This window comes from Peromyscus maniculatus, chromosome 8, assembly GCF_049852395.1.
Source record: "Peromyscus maniculatus bairdii isolate BWxNUB_F1_BW_parent chromosome 8, HU_Pman_BW_mat_3.1, whole genome shotgun sequence".
Lineage (NCBI taxonomy): Eukaryota > Metazoa > Chordata > Mammalia > Rodentia > Cricetidae > Peromyscus > Peromyscus maniculatus.
This window is the reverse complement of record NC_134859.1, coordinates 50,598,351-50,624,894: the sequence shown is the minus strand read 5'-3', so window position 1 is coordinate 50,624,894 and position 26,544 is coordinate 50,598,351. Positions and strand designations below refer to the sequence as shown.

The window sequence follows — 26,544 nt, the reverse complement described above, 5'->3', positions numbered from 1 at the left end:
CCATGAGAAACATGGCAGTGGTAAGTGACGATCCCTGGAAGGAATGGTCTCTTTCTGAAGGGACATGAGATGGGCTGGGTGCTGGGAGTGATTTAGAATAACAGCTCCATGCTCTCCCTCAGTAATGTAACGTTAAAAGGCCTTCTGCTGAAGGCACACCCGGGAAACAGCACCTTAGTGAGGTCAGTACTCTGTGTGGATGATTTCTTGGTGTCAAGGACAACAAACAGAGCTTCCTAGGACTCTTACCAGTGGAGGTTCACACTCCTTTTGGGGTCATCTTTCTAAATCACCTTCACTGTCATGGACTCTGTCTGCCCTATGACATATTTACAAGAAAGAGGAATCCTGTTTTCTCAACACTTTTTCATTGTGTCCTCTCCCTCCATTCTCTATCACCACCGACTTCCAGACCTGTGACTTCTGGGCTCAGAATTCTGTCACAAACCTCCCTCTGTGTCTAAACATATATTGTCAGTGGTGCACCCCGCCATTCTCCCTCCATGTAAAGAGTACCTCCACTCAGCATGTTCAAGCTGCTCTTACCTGCCAGCTCTCACCAGAGCCTTCTTTCCCTGCTGTTCTAGACACAGTATGTGAAGCCATCATTTCCTGCTTGCTAACGGGGTGGGAAGCAACAGGATTCCTCCCTGACACTTTCTTCTCCCTCCTGAACCTAATCATTAACGAAGTGTAGGTGGACTTTCCTGTCCCACCAGCCACTCCCCAAATAACCACACAGACACTTATAATTAATTATAAATGCTCAGCTGATAGCTTGGGCTTGTTTTAAGCTAGCTCTTATAACTTAAACTAACCCATTTCTATTCATCTATGTGCTGCCCTGAGGCTCCATTACCTCACATGTGTACTTCCCATCCTGCTCACTCTGAGTCACATGATGTCTCCTCTGACTCTGCCTTTCTTCTCCCTAGCATTCTCTCTGCCTCTAAAATCCTGCTAGTCATCAGCCAATCAGCTTCTTATTAACAATGGGAGCAACATGTATTCACAGTGTACAAAAGGATTATTCCACAGTAACAAAATAGTATTGATTCTACTTTCTGAAGTCACCTTGTGATGATGGTTCATCTTGACATTCCTGAGAAGAGAGAATCTCAATTGAGGAACTGCCTCCATCAGACTGACCTGTGGACATGTCCGTGGGGCATTTTCTTGGTTGATAATTGATATAGGAGGGCCTAGGTCATTGTGGTCAGTACCATCCCTAGGTGTGTGGTGGTATTGTGTTCCCCAAAATATTGTGCACCCTAATAAACTTATCTGGGGTCAGAGACAGAACATCCACTAGATACAAAAGCTAGAAAATGATGGCACTCACACCTTTAATTCTAGCATTCCAGAGGTAGAAATCCCTCTGGATCTCTGTGAGTTCAAGGCCACATTGGAAATGGCCAGGCATTGTGACACATGCCTTTAATCCCAGAAAGTGAGCCTTTAATCCCAGGGAGTGATGGTAGAAAGCAGAAAGGTATATAAGGCGTGAGGATCAGAAACTAGAAGCCTTTAGCTGGTTAAGCTTCAGGCTTTCAGGCAGCAGTTCAGCTGAGAGCCATTGGGATGAGGACACAGAAGCTTCCAGTCTGAGGAAACAGGATCAGCTGAGGAACTGTCGAGGTGAGGAAGCTGTGGCTTGTTCTGCTTCTCTGATCTTCCAGCATTCACCCCAATACCAGCCCCTGAGTTTGTTTTATTAATAAGACTCTTTAAGATTCCTGCTATATAGGTGGATAGCCCTGAGCTATGGAAGAGAGAGAGCCCAATGTGAGCCTGGAAACAAACTAGTAAGTGGCTCTCAGTGACTTCTGCTTCAAGATACTTGCTCGATTTCCCCTCTTGGCTTCTCTCAATGATGAATTGTAGTCTGTAAGCTAAAACAAACCTTTTCTCCCCAAGTTGCTTTTGATCATAGTGTTTATCAAAGCAGCAGAACACTAACTAGCACTAACTAGTACTAACTAGATCACCCGTGCTTCTCTGTACTCAGTGCTGCTGCTCTAGTTACAAGCACCCATGTCTCTTAGTTAAACTCTTACTCCTGCCTCTGGAATAATTTTTGCTGCTGGTGACTGAGCTTCCTCCATCCATTCTTGAGATACCAGCTAAAGTAATTGTTTACTTTACACAGGTAGAGCTCTGTGCTCTACCTTCTTCAACAGCTCATGCCTATGGTTCTCATGCTGTGTTCTACCTGCCTAAGTCTCCTTGGAGTTCCTTGAGATAAATGATCCTCTCATCCCGAGCCTGTGGACACCTGTTCCTTGGCCCTTGACTGCAGTGCTTGCTCCCTTGTCTGGGCCTAGCTGATTTCTACTCCTTCCCATGTTCTCTAAATGCCTTTCCTCCAGGACTATCTCTGGTCCCACAGCCCCCAGGTACAGTCACTGCAACTTTTGTCTCCATTGCACATGGGGTTTTTCCCTTTGTAGCATTTATCACAACTAATTATTTAGTTGATCTAGTATGAAACGAGTGATAAAGTGTGGACTTGAACCTAGATCTGCAGAATTTCAAACTCTGTATTCTGAACTACTACCTCCCCTCACTATGCTGTGAGCCCCAGTGTCAGTTTTATGATCCATTTACCCCAGAATCTACTATCAGTGATGGTGATACTGTGAAACTCTTACAACATTTTGTAGTGTTGGGAATCAACCCTAGGAGCTTGCCTATGCTAGGCAATATTTCTGCCATTAACCTATGATCCCAGCTTCAGGGACTATACTTTAAAAAAAAAAAAAAAAAACTATTTTCAGTGAGTTTGGAGGTATCCAAGGAAAATCTTACAAGCTCATCATGCACTTTCTCTAACAGCTAAGCTGCTCTCTCCTTAACAGCCCTCCCACCCTCTGAATATGCGAGGAATAACCAGATCAATTTGATAAACAAGAACGTTTATCCCCCAGAGCCCCATCCCATTGGATATTGTGTGTCTGCTTTACTATCATTGCTGGAAAAATACAGGCAATGCCAGATCAGGAACATAGTTTTCAGAGACCTGTTCACTCACCCTCCACCTGAGCTTCAATAGTGACCTATAGCACGTTCTCTGTGTAATTGTGTGGCCCATGCATATAATTCTCCACATGCAAGCAACCCTGGCTTCAACTGTACTGTTTTCTCCTAGGATCACTATGACTGGGGACTGCGGGCCATCAAGTCGGTCCTTGTGGTAGCAGGCTCCCTGAAAAGAGGAGACCCGGACCGACCAGAGGACCAAGTGCTGATGCGCTCCTTGAGAGATTTCAACATCCCCAAGATTGTGACAGATGACATGCCCGTGTTCATGGGTCTGATTGGTGACCTCTTTCCTGCTCTGGATGTCCCCCGGAGGAGAGACCTGAACTTTGAAGCTGTGGTTCGGAAAGCAATCTTGGACCTTAAGCTCCAGGCTGAGGACAACTTTGTGCTCAAGGTAGATGAGGCTTTCCCTTACAAGCTTTTTCTGTCTCAGAATTCTTTTCTTGGACCATGGGTTGTACTTCATCCTTCATCCAAATGGAATCTTAGCTGGTACAGATTTAGATCTGGTTAGAGGTGCCTCAATTCAGTTACTAGTTCTTTCCTGGAAGGCCACAATGTGGAATGACAGTGGGGAGGACAAGAGAAAGAGTGAATCCCTGCCATTGGCATGGATGGAAAATGAACTGTTTGGTGCTAAAGACATTAAGGAGGAGAAGCTTGCTAGTGTCCTTAAGAACCAATTTGGGTGCTTTGTGCTCTGCTGCCGAAGGTTGTGAGGGCACACAGAGAGTCTGGGAAACCATCTCCCTCACATTCAAACAGTGGATTAATGAAGAAGGTTCCATCTGGATCTGATCTCTAATTGATATTAAAATAGTCTCCAACAGAACAGGACCTGCCTCTCTAATGAGGAAGCCCAGCGCCCGGTTGAAGCCTACAAAGCCAGACTGACAATGAGGCAAGGCAGTAACGCATAGGCATGAACTGTTGCTGCCACGGGGTTAGGGACATGATTCACAGCTGACTTTCAAAGGGCTTGGAGCACAGAATTTTCTGCATGTCTTACGGCCCACACCAATCCTGGTTTTCCCTGAGTCTGTTGTTTTCGCATGTGATTTTATAGAATGTGATGGTTACAGGGTGTGTGTCATGTAGAGATGCTAGGCATGACTGCATGGCAACAGGGTTAGCTTGCATCAGAAGACAGTTGCCACAAAGAACAGCCAACGCTTCTGAGTACAAAGACATAGTTTAGTCTTCCTGTCAAATAATAGGTGTGTGAAACACATGGGCATCACTTTAGAGTTCGCACATGGGTTTTATATTCTGTCTCCCATTTAATTCCCTCAACTACCTAAAGCAGAAGAGATGCTTCACAGGTGGGAAAATGAGCCTCTACAGCACAGTACAGGAAGCCCTTTTATGAGGGAGAAAGTGTGACCCGTGAAGGCATGTATGGTAAAGGAATTTCTAACACATAATATGCTCACTGTGGAGATTAAGCCCCGATTATGTAAAGACAAATTTAAGAGTAAACTGGCACATACCCTATCCACTGCAAATGAGATGTATGTCTTTATTGCTAGAATTTCATTTTACAGAAGAAAGGAAAGCATGGCCTTCCCCTTTGCAGCAAGTTGATCCATCCCATTCACCATCTCCTGCCTTCCAAGTTCAATGGACAGACTGACTTTTGAAGTAAAGAAAGGCAAGATTGCCTTCTATTTAGGGTAAAGGGGGTCAACAAAGGGGTCGTGCAGGAAACATAGAGGTTGTGCAGGCAGCAGCAGGAAGGCCAGTGATGTCAAAGGAAAGGGCATTGAGGTGATGGGAGCCGGGGTAAAGGATTGCAGGAGGATTGGAGTGACAGCCTGCGGCCATGATAGAGAGGGCTCCGAATGTCAGGCTGAGCATGTTCCCTTCAAATGGCCAATCCTAAGATGCACCCTCTTCAGAGAGATGAGTGAAACTCAGTGAGGTTCATACAGTACTTCTAACTAAAGATGTTGCCTTAAAATCAGGGCAGGTCCTGTCTTTCTAGGCTCTCTGAGGTCTGGTCAGGGCATCTAGCCCCCCAACCCCTGTCAGTTCTCCATATTTTTTCCTTCTAGAATCCTATCTGTCTTTTTATCAGGTGGACGGCACTCTGTTTTCTTTCCCCGCTCCCCTTCCACGGCTGCTTCTGGTAAGATGGAGTCTCTCTGCTAAAGGTCCTTGCATGAGAAGAGAGCTCTCCATACCCACTTTATATTTGCCTTTCCACTTCAGCTTCTGAAAACTAATTCCCCCAAAACTGTCTCCTGGAGTTTTTGTTGAATCCCGTGATCCCTTAAAAAATCCATATTTTAATTACTTGAAGGCAAAGAAAATAGCTCATAGAACTATAGAAAGTGAGAAATGGACAACCCAACAATTGTCTGAAAATACAGCAGAAGTATCAGATCCAGCAGACTAGAGGGGATTGTGGGGTGGGATACCCCTAGACAGAGCTTCTTTGGGGGAATACATCCTACATCTGAGGAGTGATGTGTTCAACCTAGAAGGACTCAGCACCGAGGAGAGTGAGCGTCGCAGGGTCAGTCAGAGACGCATCCTGATGGAGTTTCACGGGTCAGGCGCAAAGAAAGGAAGTTTTCCAGCTGGGTGGTAGAACAAGTAGCACATTTGACTCAGGAACTTCAAAGATCAAGGGCATAACACCTACGTTGTCTCAGCCCTGATCAGGGCCAGCATGGTGGGTAGCAATGGTTAAAGTGTGTTCTGAAGCAAGCAAACAACATCTCAGTACAAAGCCAGGGAGAGCAGAGTGGGCACATGCAGGAGTCTCCTTTGAACACTCGTCACATAAGAGTAAAACAGAGTCTCCAAAGAAACCCTAGTCCTTCTGATAGCATGTCCCCAAGTGACCTAAGAGTCACTCACTAGGCCCCACCCCTTTAAAGCCTTGGTGTCCTTTGGTGAGCCAACAATCAAATAGTAAGACAGAAAAGTAGCAATACTGTCAAGGGCTGGGATACAGGAAGGGTACCTTGTAAGACATGGAAACCAGCATCAGAAAGGAGCTGCATGTCATTGTAGGAAATGTGCATGTTGAGGGATGACATATGAGAGGTGTCTGGTTTGGGCCAGATTGCCAAAGGGACTTTAAGCCAATCTGAGTTAGGCTTCATCTCCAAAGCTATAAATAGCTACTTAAGGGGCAGAAGGATGACAATAGCTTGATTACCTACAAGTCTGTTTGTTGTTTGGGGCCTTAATTTAGTGTCTAAGTGGTTGCACAGTAGTTTGATGCTACCACTGTCTCCATGAGGTTTTCTGACTCCATCCTCCACAAACCACCCAGCCAACCACATCACATTCCATCATACTACAAACCTTGGTTTGTGCTGTATCCACCTGCCCCCATTTCCCCAAAATATCCCTCCTGTGCATATTCTGGACAAATTCCTGTTTACCTCTGGAGCCCTGTTTCAAAGGCCCCTTTCTCTGGAAAGCTTTCCTTATTCTTGTTGTCTTCAAGATCAGTGATTCCCACAGCACCTTGTAAATACATGTGTTATAGCATTATCAGCTCGTACTGTGATTTCCCAACATGGCTTTCTTCCCTATTAGATTATGGAAGCATATTGGAATGCCCCCCGCAACACACACATACCTGATAACTTCTTTGAACTTAGTCGGCCAATGATGCCCACATGGGTGAATGAGAGACATGTGAATAAGTGAACTGTGATGCTCCTGCATTTTAGATCCCACCATGTTGGTGATGAACACTGTCTGTTGTTGACTTCAGCCCTCACTTCACACACCAGCCTTGCTCACCAATGAGCAGTGTATGACAACCTGTCCCTCCAGCTGCTTTTCCTCCTCCCAGGTGGTCCAGCTGGAAGAACTCCTAGCCGTGAGGCACTCAGTGTTCGTGGTGGGTGGTGCTGGCACTGGCAAGTCGCAGGTACTGAGGTCTTTACACAAGACCTATCAGGTCATGAAACGTCGCCCGGTGTGGACTGACCTCAACCCCAAAGCTGTCACAAATGATGAACTCTTTGGCATCATCAATCCGGCCACTCGAGAATGGAAGGATGGTAAGAATGAGAGTCTCTAAGATAAAGTCTTTTCTATCCATAGTGCCCCTGTCAGGCTAAAAGATCAAGGGGTAAGCTGGAAAGGAGAGGATACTGAGCTGGGGGCAGGACACCAAAGAAGATTAGAGGAGCGTCAGAAAGGAAGAAGCCACTATGGGCTGAGAGGAGAACCCTAGCTTTGCAAATGTCTCTCCCACTGAGAACTCTCCTAGCCCCCCTTTCATAAAGGTCCTTAAAGTGGGTAAGGCATATGACACAACCCATTGCCTTGCATGGATTCAAGGGATATGCAAGGAAGGGAAGTTCATGACTCATTCTTAAAGTATGGCACCAGCCAGCATCCCCTAGCAGTGATGGAGAGGGTACCTGCTATGGACTGGAGTCTGGACCAGGTCCCTGGTGATGCAGGGGATGACTTCTCCACCCTAGAAGGGTTTGTAGGTTTATGTTGCCTTCCATACAATGCAGAGGACCCCAAGCCCACAAGCCCTGTGGTCTGGGTGAGGAAATGTCAGACTCTCCTAATGGCTCAGTGTCTGACTTCATCAGAGCCAAATGGTCTGATCTCCTCTAAGAGTTTCAATCAGAGTTCCAGAACAGGTTCCTGAGCCGCATCTCTGATTTTTATTTCCCTGTTAGCGGTGCTTTCCCCTATTAGTGCTCTGCCTCTTGTGTTCTGTTTCCCTTTGTTATTTTGTATCAGTGTGTAAGAGTTCATACATGCATCCATAAGCCACAAAGGCAGCTCTATTTATGCCATGCTATGTGTGTTGTGTTGCTAATGCTGTCTCCTATCATGTATCTATAGAACTTCATGTTGCATCTTACTATGCATTTTTTTCCAAAGGAAATTATGTGTGTGTCACTCTTTCAGCAGCTGGGATTCCTGTTCATTTATAACTCTGTCTAATTTTCAGCTGTAGGATCATAAATTTGTTCAATAAGGATTCTTTCACAATAACATTTTTTTAACCCATCTGGAATTTATTTGGTGGCTTAGTATGAGGTAGTATAGAAAAGTCAGCTTTATTTCCTTCCAGATGGGCAATTGATTATGCCAGTACCATTTATTAAATAAACCATTCTTTCCATCTGAGCCTAAACACCAGCTTGCCGGGTATTGAACCCATGCATACTGAGCTCTGACTCCAGGGTTTCCAGTCTGTTCCACTCTCATGTTCCCTGTTCCTAAACTAGTTTCATTCTGTGTAGGTCACAGCTGTTTTGAAGCATAGTTTACAATCTAATGAGGCACATCGACCCTAATTCTTAAGTACTTTTTTGTTTTGTTTTGTTTTTCGAGACAGGGTTTCTCTGTTGTAGGCCTGGCTGTCCTAGAATTCACTCTGTAGATCAGGCTGGCCTTGAACTCAGAGATTCTCCTGCCTCTGCCTCATGAGTGCTGGGAATAAAGGCATGCACCACAACTGCCTGGCTGTAACTTTCTGGGATACTCTCATGCACTTTATTTTCCCATATTAAATTTGAGCTTGATATTATAATTCAACATTTTAAACTTTGCTATAATCCTAATTAAAACTATATTAAGTTTACACATTATGTTTGGGGAAACTGGCAGAGAGAATATAGTAATCAAGAATTTATATTCACTAAACAGCACAATTTTGAAGCAAATTAAATATAGCCTTTTAGAAATTTTTAGAATTTGCTAAAGATATAGTGGGATATTCTTCTGTACACTTTTTTCAAAATCATAAGGTTCCAATAGAGAGAAAAGGAAGTGTACACACAGAATTCTCAGATATATCATTGAATTCAAAATGATACATAATTATTCACCTTTGCATTCCATAAACTGCAAACATTCCTTTCTTGTTTGGTTCATAGTCTAGTTTCAAAAGTTTAAAATTCAGTTGGTTTCAGAGAAAAGTATATTGAAACCCAAGGTCTCATTTTATAGGCTACATCCTCTGATAAAGTGACAGAATTAGAATTAATTAGCAAGAAAATAACCCCAAACAATCTCCTACTTGAAAATCAGGAATGTTCTCTGTATCCAAAGGAAAATCAAGTGAAAGCCATGGAAGAATCAATGAACAGGATGTTTCACACAGTCTAGAGAATCTTTTGAATCTGCAGATCCAAAGCCTAGAAGGACATTAAACTCTATCATAAAAGTAAGCTGGAAATAGAGGAAGTTGTTATCCATATTGAGCAATTAAACTATCCCTGAGGGAGGTGAAACTAATAAAGTCTGAAATTAGTCAGAAGGAAACAAACCAACCAACAGAAACAAACATAGAAAAGATGACGCTCAATATTGGTTGTATGTAAAGATCAATAAGTTCATTGTGAGCATTCTTGGTGGGGGAAACAGTATATACTATGCATGTGCATGTGCATGTGTAAAAAGAAGGTGTGTGTGTGTGTGTGTGTGTGTGTGTTTGCACAAAGAGAAAGAACAGGTCTGAAGAAATAGCTCAGTCATCAAAGTGAGCATATGGCCCTGAGATACATCCTTAGAGCCCACATAAAAATGTCAGACACTGACTCATGCTTGTAATCCTAATGCTGTGGAGGAGGAGAGATCCCTGGACCTCTGCTAGTTACCTAACCTAGCTTACTTAATGAGCTACAGGCTGGGGAGAGACTTGGTCTCAAAGAAAAGTGGATAGCACCTAAAAGGAGCATCCAAGGTTACCCTGTGTACTCCACACACATCTGCACATATATGGACATGCTCCTGTACACATATCTGCCAATATATGAACATGCCCCTGCATGCACATCTGCATATGTATGGACATTCTCAAATAACTTTTAAGAAAATGATAACGGAGCAGTAGAAATAAGATGTAAAGAGACTGTTTGAGCAGATGACACAGTATCTGAAATTGATGAAACTGATGGCCCCGAACAGAATGTAAACTAGAAATATTCACTCCATAGCAAGCAAGGAACCTGAAGAAACATGAAAATGAAAATGTAAAGGAGGTAGAAGGACAAAAACAAATGATTTCAAATCATAAAAAGCTGCTCAGGAATAATTTTGTAGATCCAGAATAATTTTGATAACCAGCTTTTATGTGGAACCAAAGAAAACCACTATCTTACTGCTGTGGATGCAAAAATTCTAAATCAAATAACAGTAACTAGACTCTAGCCATCTCAAAGGAATAGTTGAGTTTTATCGGATATAATGTCCTCTCCGGAGTATACAGGCCAATCAATTGTTCTTATAAAACAATTAAATATAAAGCAAAAAGCATTGGCAAACTAAAAGAGAAAATAAATTGATTGATAAATAGGGACTATAAGTTCAGTAGCCACTTCTAGAAAGTTCTAGGTGAAATGGGATCAGATGGGAAACCCCCTATGATGAAGACCGCACCAAAAGCCCAAAGGAAATCAACCCTCTCTGAGGGATATGCATAAACCTCTCCTTGAGAAGCAGGATGAGTCAGGGAAGTCGCTTGTCAACAGTATTATTCAGCCCTGCTCTGTTGGCTCAGAGAATGCAGTAAGGCAAGGAAAATGGAATATATGGTATAAATTGAAGAAAAAAATAAGGAGGGGGGTTTCTTAATTCTGCAACCTTACAGTAAGAAAAATCCAGAAGACTTTATTGAAAAAAATCACTGGAGTTAATAAGACAATTTATTTAAAATAATTAAACATAAAATATATATAACTTAGTGACCTTTCTCTCTACTAGCAATAGCCTGCAAAAAGTGAAAACACAAAGGAGAAAACCCCATTCAAATGAACAGCAAGACCTATGAAAAATTCAGGACTATTTTGGCCAATGAAATACGTTTTAAAAACTATATAATTTTAGTGTTGGCATAAAACAATATCTGAATAAAGTTTTTTTAAAGATAGACCCTGTTATTTAGTAGGAGAGTTTAATATAAAAAAAATCAATCCTACCCAAATTAACGTATAGGTTCTGAGGTAAGACAACAGTAAGAATGAAAGGGATTGTCTCACAAAGCCTATCATAAACAAGGTTTGCTAAGGCTGCAACCACAAAGTACGGAGACCTCACCCCAAAGACCTTGGTGTAATTCTCTTGTGACGCGGTCCTTTGCTGAAATGATTGCCTGGGTCCTTTGTCACTTAATAATCTGAACTGCCAAGAACTGCTGATAATGTTTTGTTCTTTCTGATGTTCTGTTTTTAGCCTGGTCCACAGAAGGAAGGTGCCTCAGACACATGTGTCAGGTTCCAGGTAGAGCAAGATCCAAAGCTGGGTCGGCCTGGTCTCGTCTGTTTGCACCCCATGAGTGTTGTAGCCAATGCAGGGAAGCTGTGTAAAGAAAATGAGGGCCAGTGCTGAAAAGAAGCTGTCTGTGGTTCCTTTCAGGACTGTTCTCTTCCATCATGAGGGAGCTTGCCAACATCTCCCATGATGGGCCCAAGTGGATCTTACTGGATGGCGACATAGACCCGATGTGGATTGAGTCTCTCAACACTGTCATGGATGATAACAAGGTATCATGGTGGAGGACCCCATGTAACCCACATTCATCTGGGGGAGGACCCTGTACAAGGTTCATCTGAGAAGCCAAATTTCCAGTGTGACAGCACACCTGGAAATCCTGATTCCATGTGATGGCCAGCCCAGGGTAAGCAGCAATCACTCTTCAGGGAGACACCCTAGAAATGACCTGTCTTCACTCTGACCTCCTTGAGAGGCCCTGCCATTTCCCACCCTACTTTTAGTATTATTTTTATGTCTTTCAGAATTTCCTGTCTGTGGATTCATTTAATAGTTAGAGCTGAGAAGAATCTTAGTTATCCATTCACATCTTTTTTTATAATTCTTTTCCCTTTAATAAATAAGGAAACTAAATATCAGAAACATTCTGAGTCTGTCACCCACCCTCCAGGATGATAAATGCCTATCCCCAAAGAGTGTATGTTATTTCTTACAGTGAAAACTCACGGCATCGCAGCAAAACGGTTGTTACGCTGGTAGCTGCTTCTAAACTTGTTTAGAAACCATGTCCAGATTGGAAATGTTCAAATGGCTCCAGCAGTCACAGAATCATTAGAATAAATGCATAGTTTCCCAGCGGGGCCACTTAGAAGGAAGAGCAGAAATGTAACACCAGAAGTTCCTTTCTTTTTATAGTTTTATTTGTTCCAGTGTGGTCTGGTTCATTCAAATTATCAACATCGATTTGAGTGTTTAAATAACTTTTTTCCAGACTCACTGAGATGCGAATTTGAGAGTGGGGGTGAGGGGTGCAAAGGAATAAAGAGAAAGGATTGTTGTAGGAAATAATGTGGGGGGGTGCACACACATCACCCCAGCACTCAAGAGGTAGAAGCAGGAGGATTTTGAATTCAAAGGCACCTTGGGCTATGTGATGAGTTTGCAGCCAGCCTGGGCTACATAATAAGACCTGAGGGGTGTGGAGGAGTGGTGGGCAACAGTCCTGTCCATGTTTTGTGCTACTGTGCCAGAACACTGGATACTGGAAAAGACATTTATTTGGTTTACAATTCTAGAGGCTGGAAGTTCAAGATCAGGGGGCCATATCTAATGGAGGCTTTCTAGCTGAGAAAACAAAGGATAGAACTCAGACTCAAGTCCTTTTATGTTCAGCATTAATCCATATATGGGGGTGGAGGTCTCAGGACCTCAGCACATCTAAAAGATTCTTCTTCTTATGTTGTTTGGGGAGCATTCTCAAATTACAGCGTATCCACATCCCCAGCTGACAAGGTCCTATCAAACCCCACTAGCTACCAATGCATCTGCACCGTCTACTTTTTCTTTTCACTGCGAAGAAATTCCTGACAGAAAACACTTAAGGGAGAAAGGGCTGACTTTCATCAGTTTCATCATGATGGGAAGACACACCAAGATCAAACACATGGGGAGGGGTCTTCACATCTTGGCTCATGCGATAGAGAGTCCAGGACTGGAAACAGCACCCTGCTGTCACCTTCACAGGCCTGCCACCCATGACCTACCTCTGCCAGGCAGATCCCAAGTCCCAAGGATTCTATAATGTCCCAACAGTACTACCAGATGAGGACAAAGTGTTCCTATGAGCCTGTGGGAACAATTCACCTTCAAGCCATGACAGCATTACAGCTCCATCCTAAATGACTGTTCCTCCTGTGCTTTCCAGGTACTGACCCTCGCAAGCAACGAGAGGATTCCCCTTAACCCCACAATGCGTCTCCTTTTCGAGATCAGCCACCTGCGCACAGCCACGCCAGCAACTGTCTCCAGAGCAGGTATGGCCACCCCTTCAAGTCAAGTAGCTCTGTTGAGGCAGGTGCTTATAGGATTATTTTTGCTTTGGCATGTGCTGAAGGAAGTTTGAGGCAGGAACTATGAACCCGATCCTTCAAAACTCTGGCCAAGTTCTCAGCCCTTAAACCATACCCATAAGGGCAAAGAGGCACCATAAGGCCCAGGCCACATGACTTTGTACCTTCAGAAATGCTGTGTGTGTGGAAAGGGGAATAGTCCCTGATCTGGACAACTTCTACTGCGATATTCAGGCCAGGTCTAGCCTCCTTGTCAGTGGAGACAAGCAAGCATCACCACTTCTCATTAACTCTTGGTGGCGAGTGGCAATATGATCTTAACTTCCCTCCATCTCTACCGGATCAATGTATTAGTAGAGACTATTGAACAAAAGGTGCCTTTATGATGATATGATCAAGCTGAAGGCAGGATACTGCCATGGTTCTAGGATCTTACTTACTTACTGAAAAACAGAACAGAGTGTGAGAACCATAGAACTCTTTGAGGTGATGGGCATAGTGATGATCTCCACCATGGTGATGGTTTCACAGGTGGATTCACATATCCCAAACAAACAAGGAGTGTACAATACATGTATGATGCTTTATATATCATTGGTGTCTCACTAACTCACTACTCAAAGCTTTCATGAACTAATATAAAAATAAACAAATAACAAAGAGAAAGGTTATGACCTCAGACATAATAGCAGGTTTTCTCTAAATGGCCATACTGAGATTGGTGGACACAGAGCTGGAGAGCTGGCTGTCTCCCCTCTCTGTTCATTTTCTAGGCTGTCTGTGGCAGGTCTAACAAGTTACATATACTTGGTAGCCTTTGAAACAGCAAAATTGTATTGTCCATGTTTCCAAAAGTCAGACATCCAAAATCAAGGCCAGCAAGGCTGTGCTCCCTCCAAAGGCTCTTGGGAACATTACTGTTGTATCTCGGAGCTCAGGCAGCCCTTGGCCTATGAACCTGTCACTCCAGTCTCTACCTTTTTCACACTGATTTATCAACTCTGTGTGTGTGTGTGTGTGTGTGTGTGTGTGTGTGTGTGTGTGTGTGTCTGTCTGTCTGTCTGTCTTTCTGTCTGTCTGTCTGTCTGTCTGTTTGTCTCTCTCTCTGTCTCTCTGTCTCTGTCTTTCTCTCTCTGTCTCTGTCTCTCTCTCTCTCATTGGCAAATGTTCCATCTAGATAATTCATGACACTCTCATCTCAAGATATTTAACTCAGTTATATCCAGAAAGGCTTTTGTTAAATAATGCCAAATTGAGAGTGTCCAGCAATTAAGACATGGACATATCCTTAGGGGACCTCCATTTCATTCACTGTACATTCCCACATGCTGACACCCATTACTGTTCAATCCCAGCTTGCTTTCTTCCTATCTAGACTTGACTCTGGGTTCTTTTCCAACATTATTCTCTCTTCATCCATTACTATGTCTAGTCTTCTACACACTTTTCAAATGAGAAGCTGATTTCCTGGGGTGAAGAATCTACTGACATGCATGGTTAATACTCACTTAACCATATTCCCTGTACACTCAGGGATCCTGTACATCAACCCTGCAGACCTGGGGTGGAACCCTCCAGTGAGCAGCTGGATTGACCAGAGGGAGGTCCAGACTGAGAGAGCCAACCTGACCATCTTGTTTGACAAATACCTTCCTACCTGCTTGGACACCCTCAGAACCAGGTAGGCCAAGAAACAGGAAGAAAGTACATCAGTGCAGCCATCAAGAGCCTGCTGGCGCATAATTGAAGCCCTGCTGATGTTCTGTCCTGTTCTCAAAATGAGAGGTCTGTAGACACAGCGGTTGGCAGAGGGGAACACACAGTAGGATGGCCATACGATGCTTGTTGTCAGTCCAGACAGGAGCAGAGATGAGAAAGATGGGAGGAAGGTTGAAAGTACTTTTCCCAGGAGCCACATGGTTATGTCTGAAGGAGGCAACTCTCTGACAGGAGGCAATAGCTGCCAGCAGTTCAGGTTTGCAGAGCAGACAGCTAACCCTCCAGTTGGCCCAGGGGTAAAGGATACAACATTCAAGCACATGAGACCTACTCCCTCTTCCTGACTGTGTAATAGCGTGGGAACAAATGTGATATGTCCCTTGACTGGTCCTGCCAAAGCTAGATTCAGTGTGTTTGTTTACTCTGACCACCTGTGTTAGGTTTTCATCCCTGCAAAAGAGAAACACCCTGGATAGTTACTCCTTAAAGAAGAAAGATTCGTCTTGGCTCTATATCTGCAGCTGTAGTCCATGATCAGATGACCTTGTTTTGAGGGTGTCTGTAGAGACACATGGGAGGTGCATGTGGCAGGGCCAAACCACTCAGCTCACATAGGGGAAGCAAAAGAAAGAAGAAAAAAATCAGATTGCCATATCTTTGCAAATTCACATCCCCAGTAAAATAAAGACCTCACTACACTCATCCTCTTAAAGGTTCCACTCCCTCCCAAATGCACTAAAATGGAGACCAAGCCACTAAAACATTGGTGTTAGGAGACGCTCAAGATACAGAGCTTTTATTATGAAAACATTTTGGATTTTGTCAAAAGCTTTTTCTGGCATCATCTTCTGGCATGACCTCATACAAAGTTGGCATTGGGTATAAAGCAAAGGGAGAATTGATGTGAAGGGAGACCTGGCTGGGGAGAGAGCATGAATATAATGTCATACTTTGTGGGTTCTAATCTCAAGTCCTTCAGTATTCCTCCCCAGGCTCCCAGATGCCTGACACACTCCCGAGTGGTTCTTTGCAAGGTCAGGCCACAGGTGCTGGCCAGACCTCTGGGTAAGCTTCAGGAACCTGGTTGTAACATTGGCCCTTCCCCTAGGCAGTCCTTCCTAGTGTTGGCCACCCCACTTGTTCCCCTACAAACTCTGGCTCTAACCAGGTTTCCACTTCACTGACTACTGTGTGAGGCTCTGATTCAAAGTTTCTTCCCAGCGGTCTAGAAGTATTCTAGACCAGGTGTCAGTATATAGTCCCATGACACTTGTTCTGAGCTTCTCGAGAGCATGTTTTGCAGCTGGTCTTGTACCACCTACCCACCAACTCAGCAGGAGTCTTTGTAGGATGGTTTTCATGTTCCCCTAGTGTCTAAGAAGGGAGGCTTTTCCCAGCATATCTCTGCTTTCTGCCGTTGCAGCACACTTTGGTCTGCCTCCTACCCCCATCGCATTTTCTAGCTCTCTAAAATACCTGTTTCTAAAAGTACAGTACCGACTTCCTGAGGCTCTCTGCCTAACACTGTGGCTACTGCTGCCTGCTGTTGGCACTCTCTCTTACTCGGGGAAGGAAAGCTCCCTAAAGGGAGAAGATCCCTCTGGGAAGAACACTGAGCTTTGTCCCCTGCTTTCTAAAGTCCCATGGTTCAGTTGCTGTGAAAGCTATAGGTATTTGAAGAGTGCTGTCCATCTCTTCTGAGCTGTTATCTAGCTGCTCCCAGTTTATCCCCTGAAGTGTCTAGCAGAATGTGCCTGTGAGTTGCTGGCCATCTTGGATCTCATGTATTAAGGGTTTTAGTATCATTCACTTAACAAAGCATAATTATAAAGCAACTTTATTGTCCCTTCAAAACTCTTTTGTGGGGGCTGTCTCATCTCCTGCCGCTGGGTAAGATCTAGGTATGGGATATGCATGGTGGCACATGTGTGGAATCATGGGACTGTGGAAGATGTGGTGGGGGAGTATAATATGGAGTTACATAGCAAGATGACTGCCTTGAGCAAGCAAACATTTACAAAAGATCTGAGTCACTGTTTACAAAGTTTCTGGTCATTATTTGGTAATAAATATCTATATGTTTACTTCTAGTCTCTCTCTCTCTCTCTCTCTCTCTCTCTCACACACACACACACACACACACACACACACACAGTGCACTGAGAATTTAAAGAAACAAACCTTATTTATAGTGGAGCCAGAAGCTCTGTCCCACAGTGAGGACGGGCACTGTTCTTCACCTCTTCTTTCCCATCCTCAGAACTATCTTCTCATCCCTCAGAGATGAAAGAAGGCAGTGCAAAGAGAAAGAGAGAGGGAAATGTCACTTGGCTGGACCTGTGTATGCATGGCTACTATCTAAATCTAGCTCCTTCCTTTGGGAGATATGGGAGCTCCTTGTGCCCCTCCTCAAAGCTAGCCTCTCCCATCTACATTTGTTTAAAAATAGGTGTCTCATTCCTTCATCCACTGGTGAGTGTGCTACTGGTCACACCAAATCCTGCAAGGTGATCCCCTAGTCTGCAAACAACCCTACATGCACACTGGATTCCAGAAAACCCTTTTCTCTCCCTTCCTTTGACAAACTGGAGCTCAGGACACCACAGCTAGAAACCTCTCTACACTCTGATCTCAGATCCACAAGCCCCTTGAGTTTCCCAGGCACCATTCTTCCCAACTCAGAGCAATCCAGCTGAAGCCAGTCCCCTGCTTTTTCCTCAAGACAAACCCTTGATTTCCTGTGGAAGATGGGGTGTTTGCTGCACACCAAGGTTCTCATTGCAATCCCACTTTGGTCCTCAACATTACTAAGAAGCTGAGAGGTCCGAGTTGCAAGATGGTCCTACCTGGGTTGTTTGGGCCCTCATTTTGAAGTGGAAGGACAGCTGGCATGACTTATTTCGGTGCCTCGCCCAATATGGAGCTAGAGATAATTCCATTTTATTATGCTGTCAAAGTGGGTATTGAGCAAATGATGGATGGCTCATTAGACTTGGCAGTAGTAATGTCTACTGTTAGACCACACGCTCATACTGTTGTAAGGGCTACAGACAGATTAGAAACAGCTGCAAACAAACAACATTGGAGAAAGTGGATGCTGAGCATTGCACCAAGGGAGGTAAATGACTTTTAAGGTGGCCATTGGTGGTGCTGCTTATCGGATAACACTAACTGACAGAGACCCTGCCTCCCATAGCCTAGGAAGATCCCATTCCATGGCAGGATGTGATGAGGAGTGGTTGTATGGTTATATGATATATACCGTCCATAGGGATGGAGAGATAAAAAATAGGGGGGAATATGTGACTGTATGAGCATGTGTGCATGTGTGTGTGTGTGTGTGTGTGTGTGTGTGTGTGTGTGTGTGTGTGTGTGTGTGTGGTGTGTGTGTACATGCACATGTGGTGCTGGAGGTTGACCCAGGACCTTGTGTACACCAGGCAAGTGCTCTACCAATAAGCTATATCCCCAGCATTTAGCTTCTCTTTAGGCTTTGAAGAAATTGCCAGATGGGTGAAAACCTGAACACCAGCTCATTTTGTCCCACCTCCTGCATTCCCCAAATACTGTGAAGAAAATTTCAGTACAAACAGAGATGAAGAAAGGAGAAGAGGTTATCAGTGGACAGGTCAGACAAGGAACCTCCTCTCTAAAAGCTCTGAGCTCCCATTCTTTAAAGGAAACTGACCCAAGAGTCGCTACAGATAGTGAAGAGCTACATAGCACCATAGTCCTCAGTGCTCCCAAAGAACATGACAAACCATGAGTCCCTGAAACCAATGGGCTTCCATGGCTTTGCAGTTGCACCACAAGAATGGAATGCTCATGGAGTCTTAGAATCAATCTCTCTCTCTCTCTCTCTCTCTCTCTCTCTCTCTCTCTCTCTCTCTCTCTCTCTCTCTCTCTCTCTTCCCTTCACCCACCCCACAGATTTAAGAAGATGATTCCAGTCCCAGAGCAGAGCATGGTCCAGATGCTGTGCTACCTCCTTGAGTGCCTCCTGACCAAGGAGGACATCCCTGCAGACTGCCCCAAGGAATTGTACGAACTCTATTTTGTGTTTGCTGCCATCTGGGCTTTTGGCGGTGCCGTGGTCCAAGATCAGGTAAGGTGACATGCTGAGATCAACACCATGTTGAAGTGTACAGCAGTAAAAACTGACCCCTCCCCAGACTCCCAAGGTAGACTATTGAACATTGCGTCAGGGCGGTTTCCCACACATTGCTCCACTAAAGGCACAGACCCTCTGGCAAGGGCCTCACAGTGTTTGAAGCTGTTGCTTTCTGAGCTGGGGAGCATATCTGTGCTTTCATGGAATGCTGTGCAGTGTTGGGGCTTAGGCAAGTACTGGGGTATGTTATGATACTCTGCCAGGTGATTATGTTTGATAGAGAGGGGTGGGAGGGTGCTGTACTGTAGAAACCTAAGTGAGAGGAGTATTTTCAGCCTTCTAGAGCTCTTCAGAAGCAAGTACTACTTACTCTGTAGCGAGGCAGAGTTCACCAGGTGTTTCTATATTCCTTAAACACAGAGAAGGCCAGGTCAAATGTTAACTGTGAGTGGCAAACCAAGTAGTGATTATCACCAGGTGTTGACCCCTATAGCCTCATGCATCTCAGGGATAGAGATGTTGGCTCAGAATATCCTGGCATTGGATTCCTTAAGTCTTCCTATATTCACACCCCCTCTCTTTACTTTAGTATACTTTATCTTGACATAACATATTCAAGATTATATAAACCGGTGTTTTATAACTGAGTCTATCTACCATACAATGTTAGAAAGATGTCAAGAACACAGACTATGTGAGCAATTGTTTAAATCCACATAAAAGTGTTTTTAACTATAGGTACAATTCTGTATAGATTTGTTCACCTTAGACTTACCCACTTGGTATGAATGAAACAATTGACCAAGACGTATACTTTCTGTTCCTCATCGTCTCTGGCTATTATTATTCCACCCTCTGCTTCTATGAGTTTGACTATTTTGCATTCATTATATTTGTAGGACTAGTCCCTCTGTGCCTGGCTTATTTCACTTAATATCTCCCTGTAAACATCATATTTTCATAAAGAGATTGTATGTTCTGGTGTGTTTATCCCAAAATGCAGCAATAATAATAGAAAGTAGAGGAGTACAGGAAATTGGGATTCATTGAGTAGGTTTAGGCACTGATTATGGTGATGACCTCACAAGTGTATACTTATACTACATTGTATACATTGAATAGATGCAGCTTTATGTATCAATAAAAAGGTTCAAACTTAACCACTGAGAAAAGAAAGAAAACGAAAAGAAAGAAGGAGGAAGGGAAGTGGGGAAGGAAAAGAGAAAACATTGACAGGATTTAAATTGTAACTGTCAATATTACCTGGGAAACTGTGAGTTAGAAATTCAGCCTTTGTCTTCCTTCCTCTCCCCGTGTGTCCAGAGGATGCTGACAGCTCCTGGGTTGTTGATGAGGACATTGTTCTAAATCACCCAATGCGGATACGTGGAAGGTACTGAGAATAATGCTGGCATACATACATGTTTGTTAGCAATATTCTCCTAACCTAAATATTCAGCTATACAGAAATATCTGGTGCTATCTCACAACAGGAAGCTAGACAAGCTGTGATTGCTACAGAATTATTATTTACTCCTTCTGGTCTGGGTTGACTGTGGGGCTAGCACTCTCTCTTTCTCTGTCTCTCTGTCTCTGTCTCTGTCTCTGTCTCTGTCTCTGTCTCTCTCTCTCTCTCTCTCTCTCTGTGTGTGTGTGTGTGTGTGTGTGTGTGTGTGTGTGTGTGTGTGTACATGCACATGTGAGTACATATATGTGGAGGTCAGAAATCAGTGTCGCTTATCTTCCTCAATTGCTCTACAACTTTTTTTAGATGACAGTCTCTTACTGTGACCTGGGGCTCATTGACTAACCTAGACTGGCTGGCCAGTATGCCCTAGAGACCCCCCAGCCTTGGGGTTATAACCATGCCCTGCTGTGTTCAATTTTTACATGGGTGTGGGAGTTTGACTAGGGTCTTCAGGCTTGTGTGGCAAGCACTTGACCAACTAACCCATCTGCTAAGCCCTCTAGAGCTCTTGTTTTCAGCCTTGCAGGACAAAGCCATATTTGAAAAATCTGAAAAGGCAAGGAATGAGAGCAGGGGACTAAACGCTTTGATCCTTCACAGGGTGCACACACCCTTATTCTAGCACCCATCCATCATTGCATGCTGCTCAGACAACACAGTGCAGCTCTCACGGGTTCCTCATTCCCTGATCCCAGCCCAGACTTAGATGCCTTGAGGGTGGGAAAGGAAAGATGTGTAGGCTCTTGGACGTCTAGGAAGTTCTGTGTGTGCTCTGTCGTCCACAGGAGGAGCTGCTTGCTCTTCAGACTGCGGTTGAACTGCTCTTGCACTTACAGTTCCCCTCAGAGGCAGAGTGTGCAGGATGGATGACATTTGGCCGGAAGGCACAAACATCCCCAAATGCAGAGGCTTATGCTTCCATCAAATGCAGTCTCTGGCCTTCTAGCTGCTGAGATGTCAGCTAGCCACCCCTGGGCTCCTCACCCACATTAGCAGTGGGGTGTCAGGGTGAAGACACGTGATCAATTTTCCAGTCTACATAGAGATGTTTAAATCCACTCCACTCTTTCTAAAAGCCTGGAAGAAAGCACCCTTCCTAGGTGTCTTAAGCTCTTGGAAGTATGGGCAGCCATGCTGGCTTACAGGGAGAAAGACACAGGAGAAAGCTTTTAGCAGCAGGGAGTGCCCGCAGTCCCACACAACCTACATTAAAGCCAAACACCAAAGAGAGTGCTGTAAATTAGAGAGTAGGAATTTGGCCAGATATTTGCATCAGCACCACCAATGGTGCCTTACTTAAAAACCTGTCAATAAGGCCACACACTAAACAAAACTGGGGCCTATGCCTGTGTGGAAGGTCCAATTAAAAAAAAAATCAACACAGTCCTGGTGAATACTTTTCAACAATCACAGAAAGTGATCTCCCACAGAGACATGGTAGAGAGAACACAAGACTGGTGTGAGGGCTTACATATACAAAATGGGGATCATTCTAACCAGCCAGGATGATTCAGAGCATTGCAAAGACTGAATGTGGTGGAATCAGGTCCCAAACTCTATAATGGGATGCCAGTAACATTTTAATGTTATCTAGGTTAAAGGGCATGGCTATAATGGAATTTGAAGCCATGGGAGACTAGATTTCACTAAAATACATTTCTCCAAAAGCACCACAGAGCTGAATACAAAGGGGGCCGACCAATGGCTCAGCCAGCAGGGGTCATCTTGTGTTCAGTCAGAGTGGCAGCTGAGATCAAGTGCCAGATTATGGGGTGGCAAGGGGACAGATTAGTGTGACCCAGGCTGCCCAAGAACGAACCACGTAGATCAAGGATTAATTGAGATGAGGAGAGGATAGACAGACGTGTTCTTTCTAAAGGTAGCCTCAACTTGAGGTCTCTCCAGAGACCAAATGGGTCTCTAAGGACTTCATCCATGGGTTAAAATGGGGGTTTTCTCTGGGATTAAAATTAGAGGGAAAAAAAGACAACATTCCCTTAATCTGACTTGAGATCATAATCAGAACTACACAGAAGCCTGCCCATATTTCTGTCAATTCTCTTTTCTTGTTCTTGTTTTGGTTTTCTATTTTGGCTTTCTGTGGGTGTTTTTATTGTTTTGAGACAGGTCACACTATATAGCCCAGGCTGGCCCTAAACTCTTAGTCCACCTGCCTCAGCTTCTGGATTCCTGGGATTACATGTGTGTGCCACCAGGTCAACCTCCATCCTCATTTTCAAACAAAAGAATTCTATCCTATTTACCAGAAGACAGTAAAATGAGAAGTGCCCCTGTCTCCCTCAGGGTCCCAATTCATTCCTCTGCACCAGCTCTGCCACTCATCTAGTCTTGGAATGCTATCTCTGCCCTGTCCTCCCTGGATATCTCCTACAATGGCCAGTCTGTTTTCTCTATGGTATTTCCTATGTCTGGGTGTGTGCAGTGTGGTTTTGCTGTGCCGCAGAGATGCTGTGTTTCAACTTGAACACAATGGAGTACATCAGGTGTTCCACTCTATCCCTAAGGGATTTGGGCTTTATATTAAGGCATGGAAATTATACACACAGCCTATTATTTCTGTCAGAAGGGTCAATGGGCTGTGTCTCCTCTGCTGTTTCAGGATGTTATACTAGGTCTTGAAGGAAGCTTTAGAAGTCTTTTCTAGAACCTTCATCTTTAGATGATGAAAGTGAGACCCAGGAGGATGTGACTAGCCTCTGTGACTCTTCTTGCTCCACTGCACTGTGTCCCTTGATGTCAACTTTCATTTAAGTCATGAAATTGCTCAGTCTCAGATGCCTGGGAGGGCGGGAGCTGGTTTCTTTGTCTCTTCAGGAGGTCTTGGTCCATGCTTGCTCTTCTGGTGGTCAAGGACCCTACTCCCTTCTGCATCCTCATATCCTCCCTCCCTCAGCCCTCTTTGCTTTTGGGCAACTGTGATAGATTCCAGTGGCAATGTTGTAGCCACGCTGGCAAGCCAGGATGCTGTATGTTGTTATCTTACTCCATTTTCTTTGTACCACATGCTAAGACATCTATAAAGAATAGAAATCCATTTAGCTCTTGGTTCGAGGGGCTTGACTTCTGGGAGTCTGGCACATGCACCTGCTTTCCTGATGTATCACAACAGAGAGCATTCCATGGGTGTCAAAGAAAATGTGCCAGCTTAAATCTCTCTTCTCTGAACTCCATCATGGAGGCCCTGTCATGTGATCTCATTTCATCCTATTTCCCTTTTCCATGAAGGCTCCACCTCCAGGTACCTTTACATATGACTTTGGACATTAACTTTCCAGCATATGAATGCTAGGACACATCTAAACCCTAGAAACTTCCAGAGGGCAACATCTGTCCCAGGGCATACCCTACCTTCTGGTCCTTGACAGGGCCAATGCTCTGTCATTCCTGGGAGCTGCTCAATCCTAGAGACATGTGTAGGCGGGAGCTTGTTGTGCCCTTGCCTCAACTTCTGTCAGTGCCAGGGTTACCTGCCTGGGCCCCTTGGGCTCTGGAGGATCTATGATCTGACCATCCTTTGTCTTTGCAGCTTGTAGACTACCGGGCAGAGTTCAGCAAATGGTGGCTGACTGAGTTCAAAACAGTCAAGTTTCCTTCCCAAGGAACTGTCTTTGACTACTACATCGACCCTGCGACCAAGAAATTTGAGCCCTGGGCCAAGCTCATCCCCCAGTTTGAATTTGACCCTGAGATGCCATTGCAGGTAAGTGGGACTGAACATGCAAGGACATGGTACCCATGAGGGTGCTCAGAAGCGACCCTGGTTGGTATCAAGTATTTGACCTTATAAAAACCAGTTGGTTGCCAGATGCATTTGTTTTCAAATCCTAGATGTAATTAAGTCACAGAGTCCCCTACAGGAAAGGAAACAAATAGAGAACCCAGTTGGCATCATTAGAAACAGAGGGGGGGGCGCAATGGGGACAAGGCCAGAAGATCCTGCAGATAGATCCCTTTGGAGATGCCTCAGGGAGACAGAGGACAGTAGTGGGCCTCTGCTGAACTTCAGAGTGCAGCGACAATGAGTTTACAAGATGGACAAACAGTAGAAATTAGGAAGGATACTCAGAGCCATCCCTACTAGACAAGCTTCCTTATGGCAGAGTCTTCTCTCCTGGAATGTCCCAGAACATGATGCTTATCACATTCTGCTCCAGGCTTGTTTGGTACACACAAGTGAGACCATCCGTGTGTGCTACTTCATGGAGCGGCTTATGGAGCTACGGCGGCCGGTTATGCTGGTCGGCTCTGCAGGCTCAGGCAAGTCTGTGCTGGTGGGAGCAAAACTGGCCAGCCTCGATCCTGAGAAATACCTGGTGAAAAATGTGCCCTTCAACTACTACACGACATCAGCAATGCTGCAGGGTAAGCAGCCCCAGGGACCTGGGGTGTGAGCAGCTAAAAGGCTAACAGGGCTTCTATGTTTTCTGGGCTGGACCTTCACCATCCACAGCACTGCTTTTTCCCTAACCCCACACATCTGTCCCATGTCCCTAGTACCCCTTAACACTGTCTCCTTCTATCTCTCTTCCTGTGCCCTATGGCCTGTTGAATTCCATCAGAGCAGTACCGTAGCTTCACAGACAGCCCAGAGCCACTTAGGGGTCTGCATGGGCTCATGGCTCAGGCACTGGAAATGTCTATAGATATCACTTCATCCATCCTTCAAACCTGGTAGGTGGGATTACAGGCTCAGATTAGGAGGATGGCTGCCTAAGGTGACACCAAGCAAAGCCTCATGATGCATCTTGTCTTCTGAATTCTCCTGGGATCAGTAGTGAGCTATCCATGGGTGTTCGTTCAGTGGCTGTGAGTGGAGGTAGGCTCAGTGCACTGATGTGTACATGTATTCACACACACACACACACACACACACACACAGAGAGAGAGAGAGAGAGAGAGAGAGAGAGAGAGAGAGAGAGAGAGAGAGAGAGAGAAGTAAAAAAATTAATCTTTTAAAAAATAAACAGAAAAATGTACTGAGGATGCTTTTAATTTACAAAAGTTTATTATGCAATGGCTACAAAGCATGGCACATACATATATCTAAGAATATGTAAGAAATTGGTAACAGTAGTTGTCCCTGGCATGAGGAAACAAACACCGAGAGTATGATGGATAATCAAATGATTCTTGAATAATTAAGTATTTCAAGAGTGCAGAGAAGTCCATACTGTGACATAACAGATGCCCATGTACTACCACCCAGATTCAGCAGATGTTAACACACCTGTCCCGCCCATCCTCCTTCCTGCTCCTTATTAATGTGAGTACCAAATCCAGTATGCATCATTATACAGTTAAACTCTTGATACCCACCTGTAGTCATAAAACACATAGTACTCTTATATAATTTAAATGTTAAAAATATATCATACTGTTCTCTTTGGCAACTTACTTTTTATCAGTGTTTTGATGCATGCAGATCTATTTCATTTATTTTCACTCCTACACAGAATTCTATTGTAGGAATAAATCAAGGCTCTTTTATTCATTGTCCTACTGGGAGGCAGCGTAACTTCCTTTTTAAATTTGTATTAGTTCTTTGAGAATCATACACAGTGTGTTCTTGTCATATGCATACCCTACCCAGCTCAATCTATCCCCTTCCCCTACATATCCAACTTTGTGTTTTTTCATTTTCTAACCCATGTGTGATGTCTGCTGCCCATATGGATGTTTAGCCTTCCATTGAAACATGGTCAGCTTATCAGGGACCACAATCTTAAGAAAAACTCATTCAGTCTCTTTCAGCAACTATCAATCACCAATGGCTCCTTAGCTGGAGGTGGGGGCGCTTTGTGCCTACCTCCCTTTATCCATCTTGCAATTTGGTCTGGCCTGAGCTCACACAAGACTTGTGCATGCTGTCACAACTTCTGTGTCCTGCTATGTCAGAAGACACC

The 26,544-nt window shown here is 44.4% G+C and overlaps 1 protein-coding gene across 2 annotated transcripts in view; it reads left to right on the top strand.

Annotated features, from left to right (window-relative positions):
- Dnah9 (dynein axonemal heavy chain 9) overlaps positions 1 to 26,544 on the top strand; it is a 356,165-nt gene that overhangs the window by 132,784 nt on the left and 196,837 nt on the right. For both annotated transcript variants that reach the window (XM_006973518.4, XM_076542621.1), the window contains 8 exons: positions 3,149 to 3,436; positions 6,860 to 7,070; positions 11,398 to 11,525; positions 13,178 to 13,286; positions 14,856 to 15,003; positions 18,972 to 19,146; positions 24,168 to 24,341; positions 24,796 to 25,003. In XM_006973518.4, the coding sequence (XP_006973580.1) occupies positions 3,149 to 3,436; positions 6,860 to 7,070; positions 11,398 to 11,525; positions 13,178 to 13,286; positions 14,856 to 15,003; positions 18,972 to 19,146; positions 24,168 to 24,341; positions 24,796 to 25,003 (1,441 nt within the window). The remainder of the gene's footprint in view (positions 1 to 3,148; positions 3,437 to 6,859; positions 7,071 to 11,397; positions 11,526 to 13,177; positions 13,287 to 14,855; positions 15,004 to 18,971; positions 19,147 to 24,167; positions 24,342 to 24,795; positions 25,004 to 26,544) is intronic.